The sequence below is a fragment of the Talpa occidentalis genome, unplaced genomic scaffold (genome assembly GCF_014898055.3).
Source record: "Talpa occidentalis isolate TD23 unplaced genomic scaffold, MPIMG_talOcc4v2.1 talOcc4.7, whole genome shotgun sequence".
NCBI lineage: Eukaryota > Metazoa > Chordata > Mammalia > Eulipotyphla > Talpidae > Talpa > Talpa occidentalis.
Window position 1 is genome coordinate 109357453 of NW_023605083.1, and position 17013 is coordinate 109374465.

Sequence of the window (17013 nt, forward strand, 5' to 3'; positions counted from 1 at the left end):
CCGCGCTTCTGACTGTACCCAGTGCTTGTATAAATAAATCTTAAAAAAAAAAGAAAGAAAATTGTTTCTTAAAAAAAAAAATTTTACTTTCAAATACATGCTCAAATTAATTCTATAATAAAGCAGAGACTGCATGTTCACCTCAATGGCATTACAATGTTGTATAACAAAATCTGATTATCAAAATAATTATATTGCTTTATCAAGGTGGGGTTCTGCAGTACCACAAATAAACTTATTTTTATTTTGCACACATAGACACAGTTAAGAACACATACTGAGTGTAGATTCACAATGTAATACTCTGTTACTTACAAAAAATGTTATTAAGCCCACCCTGAAGAGGGGAACATTTTGTTTTACCATAATTGTGTTTTTCCAACACCTGGTGCACCACAAATTTCTGTTGTTTTGGTTAAGGGTATTCCACCCCCAAGAATATTATCTAGAGCTGAACAGAAGGTAATTATGAAGTTCTGGGTATGCTCCTGCTCAAGAAGTTCCAGTGCTGTACACTTCTTGCCTGACTCAGCTGTACCAACATAGCTTGTTTTATTTGTGAGACATTCTCTTCTTATAATTTGCAGAGTTTCTAAAGCTTCCTCTTTAGATATCCCAACTTCTGAAAGTTAAAGAAAAAAAAGACACTGATTTTACAAATTTAAAACAGTCTAACATAGTATTGAGTTTTCATTAATTTTAATTTTAGATAACAGAAGTGATGACAAAAGAAACATAAAAATTCCAACTTTGATTTTCCAAGTTAATAAGGCTATTTATCTGTTTTCTTAGTCTTCACATGTTTTAAAGATTTATTACCTTAGAAAAAGAATTCAGAAACCTAATTATCTAAGCATTTCTGAGTACCTACAAGGGTATCACAGGAGGTAAAAATAAAAAATGTACTAGCAATCAGTCCTTTAATTACCCCCTCTGGTCTTATGAAGCCATAATTATTTTGTTCTTATAAATTATTTTTCAGAAAAGAAAGAAAATGGCCACTTTAAACTGCTTAAAACAAGATGCAACTTTAAGAAATGCCTATACTACTCAAAATTAAAACATGGGTATAAAAAATCCATTCATCACTCTAACCTATATAATGAAAATAATTATTTGATGCACAAATACTGTAAACAACACATTCATACTTTTTCAAGTACACAATTTGATACCTATCCAACAATATGGCCTCAGAAGAGAAAATGGCAATTATAAAAGCTGCTAAAAAAATAAAAACGGTGAGGATATCACTTAGGCGTTTGATAAGTGACTGCTTTATTTGATAAGAAAATGAACTATAAATATGGTGCTAACAACAAAATAAATGGTGATAAGGAAATGAAAATCCTATCCAATTTAATAGCTTCAACTGCTATCTGATCACTTGGGCTTGTGAATCCTGACAGTTCCACATACCATGTGGTCATTTTGTTTGTGCCTCAGGTCTTTTTCTTCTTTAAAACGGGAATGAGACAATACATGTAAAAAGCCGGATAGAATGCCAAAACTACCCAAAAATGCTCAAATAATTGTTAGCTATTATTCAGATTCTCTCATTTCTTCTTTGTAAAACCAATTTGTTGAAATAAAAAGAGCCATTAAACTGGGAAAAACAGCCAGAGATTTAAGATTTAAAACTAGTTAACATTTATTTGGATCTACATGTAGGCTTGTTGGTGAACTGAAACCCCCTTATTTTCCACTAATAAACTCGATGACTTAAAGTTCTGTTCTACCTTAACAGCACAATTCTGGGCAGTAGGTAGTGTCATATACACAGTGAGAATGACCCCAGCCAACTTCATTTTTGCATGCTAGGATACTGTGATTCCCACCAATGTATAAATCTAGTGTTCCGGAATGTGAGGTTTTGGGTCTCCTTTCTATTGCTTTCTCTACGTGGGGGGTAGGGCTGGGGCGGGGTCTACTTCCTTTCCCCACTCTTAATGTCTCTAGTCCTATGGCCCTTCTGCATTTCCCAAATTTAATCCCTGACTCTTGGATTTGAGAGCCCTCTAGGTTTCAACCCTGCCCCACTACTTTCTAGCCCAGTCACCATAAAAGGTTAACTTCCCCAAACATCAGTTCCTTCATCTACATACTGGACATAATAATCCACGGGAAAAGGTGACTTCTGAGTATAAATAATGTAGCCCCTAAATGCTCAGCAGGCACCGGCAGAGGAAGCAATTAGTAAATGTTTTCAAAACCACAATTCTAACCATTCAGGCTACTTTTAAGTGGCGTCAAGGGGCCGTTCCAAGGTAAACGCGGGTGACGGGCGGCAGCAGAATCTGGGCTGAAGCTTGAAGGCGGGAGAAGCAAGACCCAGGCGTCACTGACGGTCACCGACGGCGGCCGGCGCCCTCAGGTGGCCGCTGGGAGTCGTTACCTTTGCTGAGCTCGGAGGGTTTCACCTCGAGGAGCTCCTCAGCAGTCTGGAAACCCGCAGAAACCAGCTTCACCCGCACCGCTGGGGACAGAGGGAAACTCACTAAGTCCCGCTGCATTTCCGCGCCTGCCGCTTAGGCGCGCAATCGAGCGGAGCCGGCGCGGCGCAGCCCCCGGCGCGCAAAAGCCGCCCGCCCGCCCGCGCCGATGACGTCACGCGCAGGGCGGAAGGGGCGGGGCTGCGGCCTGGCTGCACGCGGCCTCCAGCCTCCGCGCTGCGCAGATTTTCCGCTCGATATTCCTGGCTTGGCGCCATTTCCGTCGTGATTTCTGCGAGTCCCCTGCAGGGTGTCCCCATGAGACCTGCATCCTGACAGTAAAAAGATGGCTGGAAACCAAAGTTTGGACAGCCAGGCTCGCTGGATTTTACACATTACATGTCCTCACCTTTGCCCGGACCTGTGATGGAAACTGGGGTTGCCAGTAGCAGTGACACACTGACCAGTTGCAGGGGTGGGACATGGAAGGGTCATATGGAGATCAATCCGCTTCTCGATTATGGGGTTCTAGTCCCGGCTCATGCGCCACCCCCCCCAACCCGCCCCTTTTGTCTGCTGCCTTTCCGGCTCCCGCCCTACCCTCGCGAGGCATTGTGGTCCAGCCCCCCCACAGCCGTGGGGCGAGCTCGGCGCCCAATCCCCGCTCACATTCACGCCTTCCGGCGAGTGGCTTCTGGAGCACTGTGGTATCTGAGACCGTTAGTTCTTCGCGGCCTGCCTACTTTAAGAAGTAGCTGAACAAGTAGGCAAGTAATGTCCCAGGATTGCCTGGGCCCTGGTCCATTGGTCCTGAGAGGGAAGAGTTGGCCTACAAAGGAGCTGTGGTTATAATACAGAGTTGGGGAGGGGCCGCTGTGAAAATAGTCAATTTTGAGGGGACTGAAAAGCAGTTTGGAAGATAGTTTCCAAATTCTTCCCTTACTTAGGAGAGTATGATTTGCTTAGGGAGAGTAACTCATCCCCTACCTTTTGGCTGTTATTTTTAACCTTAATTTTTCCCAGCTTAAAAGGAACTCCCTAAAAATTGCAAGTAAGAGCTCTTTAAATACCTAAGATTTAAGGAAGGAAATATGTTGAGCTCTACACAAATCCCACACATTTCAAGCGTTCACAGCGTTGAGGAAAACGAGGACGTAGAAATTCGGTGCAGTTTTCTCGAAGCCAAATCCAAAACCCAGCACCCTATCTTTTACCCAGAACTATCTCCGAATTTTAAGTCCCACTGTGGGAGAGTGGAAGATACGAGAAGTTTTGTCCTCCATTTTGGTAGATAGGGACAGTCCCATGGTAATAGTCAAGTGTGATTTGTTTGCTAGTCAGTACATTGTTTAACTTCTAGCTTGATTTGCTTCTGGGCACATAGCAATCATTACATAAATGTCTACAGGAAGAATTCATGCTTATGATTTTAAAGGAACCAGGGTGTTGGGTTAAAAAGAGATGGTGTTAATATGTTCCAGGATAGCTCTTCATTTAGTTTGGTCAAACTCAGTGGATCGGTCGTGGTCGGAATTGTGTTTCATTAACTGCTTGACGCCGTCTGTAGCTATGCAATTATGTATTATTTATATCTTATTCAGGCCATTGAGTTGACAGTAATAATTGTCGTTTTCATCATCATCAATCTTAAGATTTTTTTTTTTTATAGAGGCATGTTTTATTTATTTATTTTATTTGTGTGTTTGTTTTGTTTATACATGCACTGGGTACAGTCAGAAGCGCGGGAGGGTGAGAGAATTCACCAGAGCCAGAGCGGGGAGCAGAGCAGGCAGAAGGACCGAAGCACACTGCTGAGGGGAGCAGCGGGCGGCAGGAGAGGTCTGCGCGCCATGCGGGACCCTCCTCTGGTGGCCGGGGAGCAGCCGGGGATAGAACCAGCGCTGCAGAGGCCGCGGGAAGCTTCGCAACCCAGCGCTCAACCGCTTCGCCACCGGGGAGGCCCTTAAGATTTTTTAAATGTAGTTTGTGCTATAGTCAACTTTTCAAATTGGGATACAGGTTTTGAGGCCAGGCACGAGGAACTACACAAAGGAAGATGTACCTTCCTGTAGTGCAAGGCTTTCTCAGCAATTATTCTTTTTGAGAGGAAAGAATTGAATGATTTAACTGGTCTTTTAAAACCTTTCCATTAAACAAGGATTAATATATTGTATAGTAAAATACAAATATAAAATTAAATTGTAGAGGCAAACAAGACTTTGAAGACAGATCCAGTTCAAAGTGGATATTCAGTAGTTTTCCAAAGTATCCCGGGAATATGATTTTCATTTTCTTTGTAATTTGTCATTTCTTGATGAAAAAATTTAAGGGGCACTGCAATGGCCATTATGGAGTCATACAGATTTGGATTTGTATCACATCCCTGGAAATTACCAATTGTAAGCTTTTCAGCAAGTTACTCAGTGTCTTCATCTGCAAGTAGAGATAATATTCCATGTGATTGTTGAAAGAGTAAGTTAACAAACATAAGGCATTTATTTTGTGTAAAGATTTATTTATTTATGCATACAAGAACTGGGGTATAGGCCAGAGGTGGGGGGCGGGGCGTTGGTGAGAGGATTCACCAGAGACAGAGCAGGGAGCAGAACAGGCAGATTGACTGAAATATACTACTGAGGGGAGCAGCAGGCAAGTCAGGAGAGGTGTGCTGCGCCATGTGTGTTGCTCCCTGGCCGGTGATCGAACTCGTGCTGCAGTGGCTGCGGATAGCTTCATAGGTTGCATCTTAACCCCTTGTGCTACCAGGGAGGCCCCAAACATAAAGCATTTAACACAGAAAAGGAAGATAATAAATGTTAGTCTTTTCCCCTTAAAAAAAAATTCTAATGTGTGTATTCAGTTGAATGAAACCTGTTGAACACCTAGCAGCTGTGTTCGACTAATGCTGAGCAGACTAATGCTGACTTATTTTTAATGCCTGTTTATATGTGATATTAATCTCTGATTATTGTCTGCTCTGGTTTTGGCAACACAGTTTTCGCAATCTTAAAATGAACTAAGAAGCTTGTCCACTTTATCTATGATAACTTATGGGTATTTGAGAAACACCTATCTCCTTATATTTTCTAATCAACTGTTATGGCTCTCTTCAATGGATATTAAGGTCTGCGGGGGAGGGGGGTTTCTGTGTTCTTAACCTGCTTGAACTACAAGAAACTGTAAGAGTCACTTGTTTACCCTAAGGCAGACTGGTCTTGAATGGATATTTTAACTAGGCACATAACAATGTGAAGATTATGGGCCCTTCAGTGGGCTCTGTGTTATTGAAGAAAGCACTACTAGAAGATAAAAGACTTGGGGAATGGGCTAGTTCTTGATGATCTTGTAGACACAGTTGAACAGTTAAACTTGAAAACTCCAATTCTAGTTTATAGTGAAGAAGGAAGGGGAGGATTGAGACGATTGATAATATTTATTATATGGGTGTGGAACATGTGACTTAGTAATCATTGCCTGAGGTGGTATTTTCTATTTTGAAGACTATGAGTCCAAGAGGTCTCAGGAATTTCTTGTAGAATGAATTCTGTAGTAGTCCTGTTGTGGCTATTTCAGAGAACCCTGAAAAAACAAAGGGGAGGACCCTGTGCTTGTAGTGTTAAGCATGGAAAGCTTTAGGGATACATCAAAATATAATTTATTCTTGTTTGGAAGGGGAGAAATTGATCACAAAGTTGGTTTTGAACAGTGAGAGCCATCATCACTCTCCAGTTCTGCTGACCCCTGCGACTTCTCTAAGAGTGTAGTGTAGGTTGGAGCACTTTGTGATATTTTTGTAGTTTCCTTTGTTCAAAGTTAGAATTAATGTTTGCACAATCATCTTTCAGGTTAAGGGTGATCATTTGCCCTATGCATATGAAAGAGAGCTTATTTTGTATTTATGCCTGAAGCCCTGAGCTGACAGTATATTTTTAGCAGTTCAGGGATTGGATCCTCAAATGCAGTTTTGCTAAATTTCATCTATTCAGACTTTTTCAGTTACATGGATACCGGCTTATTTAACTGCAACAGACATCAAAATGAGGTAACTAACTCCAAGCTCTTGAAGGAAGGAACTGTTTATCAAGGTTATCTGTAAATCTGTAGTGGGCCTTTAACTTTAAATTTCATTTGAACAGTGCCACTGCTATTATGAAAAGGTTGAGCCAAAAGACATCAACAAAAGGGGCGTAGAATATGTAGATAAGCATGGTGACTGCTGGTTATCTTATTGGTATGCATGTATTTTCTAGGATTTTGGTAATTCCTAAATACATAAAATGATGCTGCATAGTTAAACTTGTTTGAAAACATCTTACTCCAGAAATAAGGATGTCGATAAACTGAATGAGAAAAACGGGTCTTACTTAGAGTGGTTTGAATCTAAAGGTGAAGTGCTGCGCACGGCTGACAACTCATACTTACCTGGCAGGGGAGATACCATGATCACGAAGGTGGTTTTCCCAGGGCGAGGCTTATCTATTGCACTCTGGATGTGCTGACCCCTGTGATTTCCCCAAATGTGGGAAACTCGACTGCATAATTTGTGGTAGTGGGGGACTGCGTTCGCGCTCTCCCCTGGTTTTATGCTCTCAAAAAGAGGCAACTGTTATTTTCACTTTGCTTCATATTAGCGTTTGTCCTTGCACATATAGCTTTTGGTGTTTTATTCTAGGTGCTTTTTATTAACGTGCTGTTTTCACTTTGTGAATTAGCTGGCCTTTCACTTTTTGCTTTCTGACTATATTCTGGTTTATGACACTCTCTCTAATGAATCTGTGCTAGGGACAAGCACTGTCCACTGTGTGAGGTGTGGAGACTGAGTAATTCACCAGAGTGTGCAGAGCGGACTGACTGAAATACACTGCTTAGGGGAGCAGCAAGCGAGTCAGGAGAGGTCTGCTGTGCTGTGTGGGTTCCTCCCTGGCCGGCTGGGATCGAACTTGTGCTGCAGTGCCTGACGATAGCTCGATAGCGCTGTCTTTTACCCCTACTTCACCGGGGAGGCCCCATAAATGTTAAAGCACACGGGGCTTAGTTTTTTTTAATGTCCTAGACATTACAGCTCTACTTTCGCTCCCAAAGGCATCTCCCCCTAATGCTGCTGGTGCATGTTACTATAGAGTTGCAGATTTAAAGAAACAAACCCATTTTATACTTCCACGCATCAGAAGCCTAAAGACTGGATTTGTGTCGCTGGCAAGAGAATGTTTTCTTGTCTTTTTTCAGCTCCGAAAAGCTTAGCTTGTTGTGGTCCCTTCCTCCATTTCCAAAGCGAGCAATGTAGTGTCTTTCCCTCGGATGACACCCGCCCTGTTATTTCGCCTGTTTCACTTTATAAGGAGCCTGTGTCTACATGGGCCCCCCTGGGTAATTTGGGATTATCTCCTGGTCTCAAATCGTTAATCGCGTCTGCAGAATTTCTTGTCACAAACGAAGGTAACATGTTCCCAGCTGTTGGACCGTGGTGCACATGTCTGGTGGGCCTGTACTCAGCCCACCACGTCAGAAAGCCCGCGGCTTGTCAGGCGCGCTCTGGTGACGTCACGAAAGGGGCTTGGGATATGCAAATGAGCACAGTGTCGGGCGATCTTGTTCACATTTTAATACATATATTTAGAATCGTTGTAAATATTCTGGCATCCAAAATACTATTTTATGCTTTCGTCGTTTGGAGAAATCGTTACTCTGTGCGTGGCTGTGTAGCGGTCGCCTGAGGAAAGTGACCGTGTGTAAGCAGTGTTTGGCATCCGAGGGGAAGCGGCGGTGGCGGCGAGCAACTCATACTTACCTGGCAGGGGAGATACCATGATCACGAAGGTGGTTTTCCCAGGGCGAGGCTTATCCATTGCACTCCGGATGTGCTGACCCCTGCGATTTCCCCAAATGTGGGAAACTCGACTGCATAATTTGTGGTAGTGGGGGACTGCGTTCGCGCTCTCCCCTGTATTGGTTTTGTTTAAAAGCAGAATTATTTTCATGTCAGGTTTATTAGGTTTTTAAGAGGGTTGTTATTTTTATTGTGCTTGCTATCGCTAATTATTGCTTACCTGTTGTGGCTTCTTTATATCTGTCATCTTTTTAAACAGAATTACATAAATGTTAATATCTTAATGTTACATAAACCAGTTTCTATTCCTGGGATAAACCCTTGAACAATATGGATTATGGATTTTGTATATTCCTGAATATGGTTTGCAATTATTAAGAAATACATGACTATAAAGAAAAATGAAAAATTTAATCACAAGCAAAAGAAAAGAAATAGTTGGTTTTTGTGTCAGCGCCCATGAGGGATTATAATCTGTAATTTTCTTACAGGGTTTTATCTGGTTTAGGGTGTCAGAGTGATGCTGTCTTCATAAAATAAATTGGTCCTTTACATTAAGCATGCCAGGTTCTGGTATTACCATGATCTGCCAAACCTACCCAATGTTACCAGTATTTTAAGAATAAATGGTACCCAAAGTCTCACTTCTGCCAAGGTGTGCCTGGGGCCAAGATCCACATCTTCTACCTGGAACAGAAAAAGTCAAAAGTAAGTTTTACATGATGTGAAATGAATGGGAGCAGCTCTCTGAAGCCATGGAGGCCACCTTATTTGTGCCAACAAATACACAGTACAAAACTAGCAAAGGCGGCTTTCATATCTGAGTGTGGCTCCACTCCTTCCATATCATGCACACCAACTAGTTGTCTTGTGCTGGGGCTTTTTCCAGACCTTCAAAAAGCCCCAGGGCAGTGTTCAGGGTCCCCATTGGCCAAGTCATTATGTCTGTCTGCATCAAGCTGCAGAACAAAGGCTTGTGACTTAGGTTCTACACAGGCCCAGTTCACATGCCCTGACTGACAGAAGATGTGCATCTCTAAGAAGTGGGGCTTTACCAAGGTTAATGTAATGTCGGGCTTGAAAGAAGACTTGATGAAAAAGTCACTCTTCTAGATGACTGTGAGTCCATCAGCACACATCCCTAAGTGCTGCCCCCTGGAGGAAGGATGGACCCTGTGCTGCTGGTGGGCTCTACTTTATCACTTGTCCTCCCCTAACATCTACCAATCAAGTAATCTTTGGACAGGAAGTAATCTTCCTGTCCAAAAAAATAAAATTGGGGATGTTCCCGCTTTTGTTTTCTCAGAGTTGTGTTAGGTTTGTTTCAAGCAGAAGAGTAACATGATTTGATTTAGCTTTGGCAGGATCTTTACTGCTGTATTTTTTAAAATCTTTTTTAATAAAGATTTATTTATTTATTTGTTTGTTTATTTAAAGATTTATTTTATTTTATTTATACAAGCATTGGGTACAGTCAGAAGCGCGGGAGGGTAAGAGAATTCACCAGAGCCAGAGCGGGGAGCAGAGCAGGCAGAAGGACTGAAGCACACTGCTGAGGGGAGTAGTGGGCGGCAGGAGAGGTCTGCGTGCCATGCAGGACCCTCCTCTGGTGGCCGTGGAGAGCCGGGGATCGAACCGGCGCCACAGAGGCTGCGGGCAGCTTTGCAACCCAGCGCTCAACCGCTGTGCCACCAGGGAGGCCCAAGATTTATTTATGCATACAAGAACGGGGGTACAGGCCAGAGATGCGGGCGGGGGGTGTGTGTGAGAGGATTCGCCAGAGACAGAGTAGGGAGTAGAACAGGCAGATTGACTGAAATACACTGCTGAGGGGAGCAGCGGGCGAGACAACAGAGGTCTGCTGGGCCATATGAGTTGCTCCCTGGAGGGGGATCAAACTTGTGCTGCAGTGGCTGCGGACAGCTTCATAGCGCTGTGTCTTAACCCCTTGTGCCACCAAGGAAGCCCTCTACAGCTGTATAAATAAACTGAGGGGTTAAGAATAGCAGGGAGAGCAGTTAGGAAGGCAACTACAGTCTTCTAGTCAAGAAAACAGAGTGTCCTCCACTAAAGTGATGACATTGAAGGTTGTGAGAAAGGAGTCAGATTCTGAACATGTTTTTAAGGAAAAACCAAGATGACTTGCTGGGGACTAAATGTGGGATATGAAAGGAAAGGAGAAAAAGATCACCACAATATGTGAGCTATACCATTCACAGATGGGAAGCTAGGGTCTCAACATATGAGGGTACTCAAAATCAGGAGGGGAGGGGTGGCTTTTTAAAACTTCTTTAAAAAGACTTTATATTATGAAATACTCATGTAAACTAAATAAAATAATGTAATATATGCCTGTTTAACCACATCTGACCTCCACATAGATCAACTCAATTTCAGTCTTGTTTCATCTATACCTCCCCAAACCCTAAATTCCCAGACCTGTCTCTTGAAGTAAGTCCCACGTGTCATAGTATTTGAGTCATAATTATTTCAGTATGTATCTCTAAAAATAATGGCTTTATCTTTTGTCATCTTAAAACAGCTTTATTGAGGCATAATATACACATAAAATTCACCCACTATAGGGCCTCCCTGGTGGTTCAGGCGGTTGAGCGCTGCACTGTGAAGCTGTCCACAGCCTCTGCAGCATGGGTTCGATCCCAGCCGGCTGGCGAGAATCCCACATGGTGAAGCAGACCTCTCCTGTCTCACCCACTGCTCCCCTCAGCAGTGTATTTCGTCACTCTCCCTGTTCTGTTCCCCGCTCTGTCTCCGGTGAATCCTCTCACCTTTCCTTGCATCTGGCCTGTACCCTGGTTCTTGTATAAAAATAAATAAATCTTTAAAAAAAATTCACCCACTATTTAGTTTAATGATTAGTATAATTTTATTTATATAGTTGCCCAATCATTACCACAACCCAATTATAGATTACTTTTGTTTATTTATTTTTATTTTATTTATGCATGCAAGAACTGCGTTGTAGGCCAGAGGTGCGGGAGGTAAGAAGAGTCACGATAGAGCAGGGAGCAGAATAGGCAGATTGACTGAAATACACTGCTGCAGGGAGCAGTAGACAAGACAGGAGAGCTCTGCTGCACCATGTGGGTAGCTCCCTGGCCACGGATCGAACTCGTGCTGCAGTGGCTACCAATAGCTTCATTGTGCTGAGACTAAACCCTTTGTGCCACCAGGCTCCAGTATGTCTTTTTATCTCCCTTCATAAACTACCCATTCAGGACCAAGGATCCTGTTCTAGTTCCGTCCGGAGAAGTGACGTCTTTTTTCTGTAGAGCAGCCAAGATAGGTAAGGATCCATCCTTTTCCTTGGGCCCCTTGCTTTAAGAGACCTTCACAGGCTAGTGGCTAGGAATTCTGACTTGAGAGGTCAGAGAAAATAACAGTTTTCACTTTTTTTCACCGATCTTTCGAATATCAGTCTTTTCCTCATGGCCTCTGAGTTCTTTGGAGGCAGGGATTGAATCTTATACATCTGCCACCTTTTATAGCCATAACAGTAGTAATGCATCAAATGTTAAATGAATGAATGAATGCAATCATTCTGAGCAGTTTTTTTTTTTTTTTAAGATTTTCTTTCTTTTTTTAAAAACATTTATTTATCCATACAAGAACTGGGGTACAGGCCAGAGGTGTGGGGCGTGAGAGGATTCACCAGAGATAGAGTGGGGAGCAGAACAGGCAGATTGACTGAAATACACTGCTGAGGGGAGCAGCAGGTGAGTCAGGAGAGGTCTGCTGCGCCATGTGGGTTGCTCCCTGGCTGGGGATTGAACTCATTCTGCAGTGGCTACGGAGAGCTTTATAGGTTATGTCTTAATGCCTGCGCCAGCAGGGAGGCCCTGAGATTTCTTTTTTTTTTTTTTTAAAGATTTATTTATTTATTTATTTATTTATACAAGCACTGGGTACAGTCAGAAGCACGGGAGGGTGAGAGAATTCACCAGAGCCAGAGCGGGGAGCAGAGCAGGCAGAAGGACCGAAGTACACCGCTGAGGGGAGCAGCGGGCGGCAGGGGAGGTCTGCGCGCCATGTGGGACCCTCCTCTGGTGGCCGGGGAGCAGCCGGGGATCGAACCGGCGCTGCAGAGGCTGCGGGCAGCTTTGCAACCCAGCGCTCAACCGCTGCGCCACCGGGGAGGCCCAAGATTTATTTTTTTAAAGATTGATTTATTTATGCATACAAGAACTAGGGGTGTAAGACAAAGGTGAAGGGGGTGAGAGGATGCACCAGAGAGAATGAGGAACAGAACAGGCAGATCTACTGAAATACACTGCTGAGGGGAGCAGCAGGTGAGACAGGAGAGGTCTGCTATGCCATACGTGGGTTATATCCCTGGAGGGGGAACAAACTCAAGCTATAGTGGTGATAGTGCTGAGACTTAACCCCTGTGCATCCAGGGAGGCCCCCATTCTGAGCATTTTGAAGATTCATTCATCAGTTGAACGCAATCGTCCACAGGTACAGTGTTACAGAAATTTATTTAACTTTTCTGTGCTTTATTTTCCACATCTATAGCAATAACAGTAGTACCTTACCTCATAGAGTAGTTACGAAGGTTAACTTAGTCATTATATGTAAAAGACTTGTTTAGACCAGTGCGGGGCATATAATAAGCATTATATCTTACTGCTACTGTTATTGTTATTACTACCTACCTGTGATTCGAAGCTGTGCATCTGATTTCAATGCTGATGAATGGAAACATCTGTAGTTTGTAGCAGGCTGAACCTTGGAGTTATCACATGCTAATGGACTCCCAGTATGCCTTTTTTTTTTTTTTTTTTGTCAAAATTAGAGGGAAAGGCAGATTCAAGTATGGGGAATGAGTCCCTGTGGAGGAAAGTGTCTTTTGCAGAGAGGAGTGATATGTAAATGAGGAATTTAAGTGCAAACTGGGAAAGAATGCTTCTTAGATTCTTGGGCGTTTATGATGAGGTTTGGGTAAGTCCCTGAGACTGACAGTCTTCAGGCTGTTTGATTTAATTTTATACCAGATATGGTGCTTTTAGGGAACCATTGCTTTCCAACCGTACTTAAAGGGTGCTGTGCATGCTAGGTTTTCGTGCCTTATACTTACCTGGAAGGGGAGATACTGTGATCATAAAAGTATCTTCTTGGGGTGAGATTTATCACTGCACTCTGACCCCTGTGATTTCCCCAAATGTGGGAAATTTAGCTGATATTTTGTGGTAGTGTGGAATGCATTTGAGCTCTCCCCTGGCTTAGTTGGTTTAAAGGATAGAACTTTCCCTTTGTCTTTGAAGATGTGCTTGATGTACCCTCTTTGGTTGGCTAGAAAGGTTTCCTGTGCAAATGTTTTATTTTCCATCCGTGGCTTTACTAGTCACTATATCTTTATAGGCTCAAAGGCTCTCTACTCTTTTCCAGTGTTATTCTTTAAGCCGCACAAGGCTTATTTTGTTTTTAATGTCTGAAACTTGTATTTTGCCTTTTCTCCCAAAGTCATCACCCCCCTAATGCTGCTGGGGCATGTTACCACAGAGTTACTACTGATTAAAAGAAACATCCGTTTACACCTCTGGACGTCAGAAGCCTAAAGACTGGATTTGTGTCGCTGGCAAGAGAATGTTTTCTTGTCTTTTCAGCTCGGAGATTAGCTTGTTGTGGTCCCTTCCTCCATTTCCAAAGGGAGCAATGTAGTGTCTTTCCCTCGGATGACACCCGCCCTGTTATTTCGCCTGTTTCACTTTATAAGGAGCCTGTGTCTACATGGGCCCCCCTGGGTAATTTGGGATTATCTCCTGGTCTCAAATCGTTAATCGCGTCTGCAGAATTTCTTGTCACAAACGAAGGTAACATGTTCCCAGCTGTTGGACCGTGGTGCACATGTCTGGTGGGCCTGTACTCAGCCCACCACGTCAGAAAGCCCGCGGCTTGTCAGGCGCGCTCTGGTGACGTCACGAAAAGGGGCTTGGGATATGCAAATGAGCACAGTGTCGGGCGATCTTGTTCACATTTTAATACATATATTTAGAATCGTTGTAAATATTCTGGCATCCAAAATACTATTTTATGCTTTCGTCGTTTGGAGAAATCGTTACTCTGTGCGTGGCTGTGTAGCGGTCGCCTGAGGAAAGTGACCGTGTGTAAGCAGTGTTTGGCATCCGGGGGGAAGCGGCGGTGGCGGCGAGCAACTCATACTTACCTGGCAGGGGAGATACCATGATCACGAAGGTGGTTTTCCCAGGGCGAGGCTTATCCATTGCACTCCGGATGTGCTGACCCCTGCGATTTCCCCAAATGTGGGAAACTCGACTGCATAATTTGTGGTAGTGGGGGACTGCGTTCGCGCTCTCCCCTGGTTTTATGTTTTTTAAAAGAAGGCTGTTTGTAGTTTAGGCTTAATTTCGTGTTAGGAGTTGTAACTGTCGTATGTATTTTGGTTTTTTGCTTTGTTAGTGTCTGTTTGCACCTTCGCTCTGCTTAATTCCCATTTTCCTAGTAAGTCTATTTATTGTAACGATAGTTTTCTGGAGTCCATTGTGTGAAGTGCGGAGAATGAGGAAATTCACCAGACACAGAGTGGGGCACAGAACAGGCAGACTGACCAATGAATACACTGCGGAGGGGAGCAGCGGGCGAGACAGGAGAGGTCTGCTGCGCTGTGTGGGTTGCTCCTTGGACGGCCGGGGATCGAACTTAAGCTGCAGTGGCTGGCGATAGCTTGATAGCACTGTCTATAACCCTGCACCACCAGGGAGGCTCCATATATAAATCTTAAAAATAAAGCATACGGGGCTTATTTTTTTTTTTTTTTTTTAATGTTCGAAACTTACAGCTCTACTTTCTCCCAAAGGCATAACCCCCTTTTTTTTTTTTTTTTTTTTATAGAGGCATGCTTTATTTATTTGTTTGCTGGTTTAGGACGCAGCCTGTGAGGCTGCCCACAGCAACTGCAGCACGAGTTCAATCCTCAGCGGCCAGGGAGCTACCCACATGGGGCGGCAGACTTCTCCTGACTCACCCGCTGCTCCCCTCAGCAGCGTTCTTCGGTCAGTCTGCCTGTTCTGTTCCCCACTCTGTCTCTGGTGAATCCCCCCACACGCACACCTCTGGGCCTGTATCCCAGCTCTTGTATGATTTAATGAATAAATCTTAAAAAAAGCCCGGAGGTTTGTCAGGCGCGCTCTGGTGACGTCACGAAAGGGGCTTGGGATATGCAAATGAGCACAGTGTCGGGCGATCTTGTTCACATTTTAATACATATATTTAGAATCGTTGTAAATATTCTGGCATCCAAAATACTATTTTATGCTTTCGTCGTTTGGAGAAATCGTTACTCTGTGCGTGGCTGTGTAGCGGTCGCCTGAGGAAAGTGACCGTGTGTAAGCAGTGTTTGGCATCCGAGGGGGAAGCGGCGGTGGCGGCGAGCCAACTCATACTTACCTGGCAGGGGAGATACCATGATCACGAAGGTGGTTTTCCCAGGGCGAGGCTTATCCATTGCACTCCGGATGTGCTGACCCCTGCGATTTCCCCAAATGTGGGAAACTCGACTGCATAATTTGTGGTAGTGGGGGACTGCGTTCGCGCTCTCCCCTGATCTCATTTATGTAGAAGGTTAGACTTTAATGTGATATGGAACGCGCGCTGTGCTGTTTGGTAGTGCACTAGGAAGCTTTGTTGAGCTGAAACTAACTTGCAATTTCAATTTTCGTTTGTCTTTTTTTTAAAGTTAATATTTACTTATGCATGCAAGACCTGGTGTGCGGGCCAGAGTTGGGTGGGGCTGAGAGGATACACTGTTGAGGGGAGCACCAGGCGGGGTAGGAGAGGTTTGTTGTGCCTTGTGGCTTAGCTCCGTGGCCTGCCGAGAATGGAGCTCCTGTTGCAGTGGCTGTGGATAGCTTCTCTTGGTTGGGACTTAACCCCTTGAGGCCCTGGCACACACTTAAGATGATTATTACAAAAAAGACCAGTATGGGATGTTGTCATTAATATGTGGACTATAGGGAAACAAAATATATAAAGCCAAAGCAGTAACAAACCCTAGAAATCTGTTGAATTGAGGCTACCTGAGGGGGAGGGGGAGAGCAAAGTGGGGTGGGAGCAGTGGACTGTGGTAGAGACTGTGCGTGTCTTGGTCGTGGATGCGGTGTGGTAACATACCTGAAAAGGATGATCTTGTACCTCTAAGTTATATACAACGTTGTAGGCTATATTATTGCGAAAAGAAAATTTTAAAAATTAAAGATGACTAAATATTAAAATAGAGGGGAAATTGCTCTAAAAATCATCATCACTTATTCACAAAGATATGTCCTCAACCCAGTTCATTGCAGTAGTATACACAAAGGCATAAAATGCAAGCAATATGGCCTCCCTGGTGGCGCAGGTGGTTGAGAGCAGTGCTATGAAGCTGTCCACACCCTCTGCAGCGCAGGTTGGATTCCTGGCCGCCCGGGGAGCTACCCACATGGCACAGCAGACCTCTCCTGACTCGACCGCTGCTCCCCTCAGCAGTGTATTTCAGTCAGTCTGCCTGTTCTGTACCCCACTCTGTCTCTGGTGGGTCCTATCACTCTCCTGTACATCTGGCCTGTATCCTGGTTCTTATATACATGAATAAATAATAAATCTTTTTTAAAAATGGAAGCAATAGAATATTGCTTATACATATTACCTTGACACAATAGGTAGCAAAATTAGTCAAAAAATGTTAAGAATTGGAGTTACCATATATGATATCAAAGTGTTAATTAACAGAGGTAA

At 43.7% G+C, this 17013-nt stretch overlaps 2 protein-coding genes, 4 non-coding genes and 1 pseudogene across 17 annotated transcripts in view; 6 read left to right on the top strand and 1 right to left on the bottom strand.

Moving 5' to 3' along the window:
* RAD51C (RAD51 paralog C) overlaps positions 1 to 2554 on the bottom strand; it is a 51186-nt gene extending 48632 nt beyond the window's left edge. For all 3 annotated transcript variants that reach the window (XM_037493388.2, XM_037493389.2, XM_054689175.1), the window contains exons 1-2: positions 2396 to 2554; positions 364 to 622 (exon numbers count right to left, since the gene is read on the bottom strand). In XM_037493388.2, coding sequence (XP_037349285.1) covers positions 364 to 622; positions 2396 to 2513 — 377 coding nt within the window. In that variant the 5' untranslated portion in view covers positions 2514 to 2554. The remainder of the gene's footprint in view (positions 1 to 363; positions 623 to 2395) is intronic.
* A 489-nt stretch (positions 2555 to 3043) lies between these two features.
* TEX14 (testis expressed 14, intercellular bridge forming factor) overlaps positions 3044 to 17013 on the top strand; it is a 91739-nt gene continuing 77769 nt past the window's right edge. For 9 of the 10 annotated variants that reach the window (XM_054689713.1, XM_054689715.1, XM_054689710.1 and 6 more), the window contains exon 1: positions 3044 to 3199. The gene's annotated coding sequence lies outside the window, so the exon portion shown is untranslated. Of the gene's footprint in view, positions 3200 to 11539; positions 11567 to 17013 lie in introns of those variants that run through there. The other variant, XM_054689711.1, reaches the window with a different exon arrangement.
* LOC119233100 (U1 spliceosomal RNA) lies at positions 6847 to 7010 on the top strand. The gene has a single exon (XR_005122261.1). It is a non-coding gene; the product is annotated as a U1 spliceosomal RNA (small nuclear RNA).
* LOC119233221 (U1 spliceosomal RNA) lies at positions 8213 to 8376 on the top strand. The gene has a single exon (XR_005122360.1). It is a non-coding gene; the product is annotated as a U1 spliceosomal RNA (small nuclear RNA).
* Positions 13350 to 13499, top strand: LOC119233179 (U1 spliceosomal RNA; annotated as a pseudogene).
* LOC119233232 (U1 spliceosomal RNA) lies at positions 14439 to 14602 on the top strand. The gene has a single exon (XR_005122364.1). It is a non-coding gene; the product is annotated as a U1 spliceosomal RNA (small nuclear RNA).
* LOC119233076 (U1 spliceosomal RNA) lies at positions 15680 to 15843 on the top strand. The gene has a single exon (XR_005122244.1). It is a non-coding gene; the product is annotated as a U1 spliceosomal RNA (small nuclear RNA).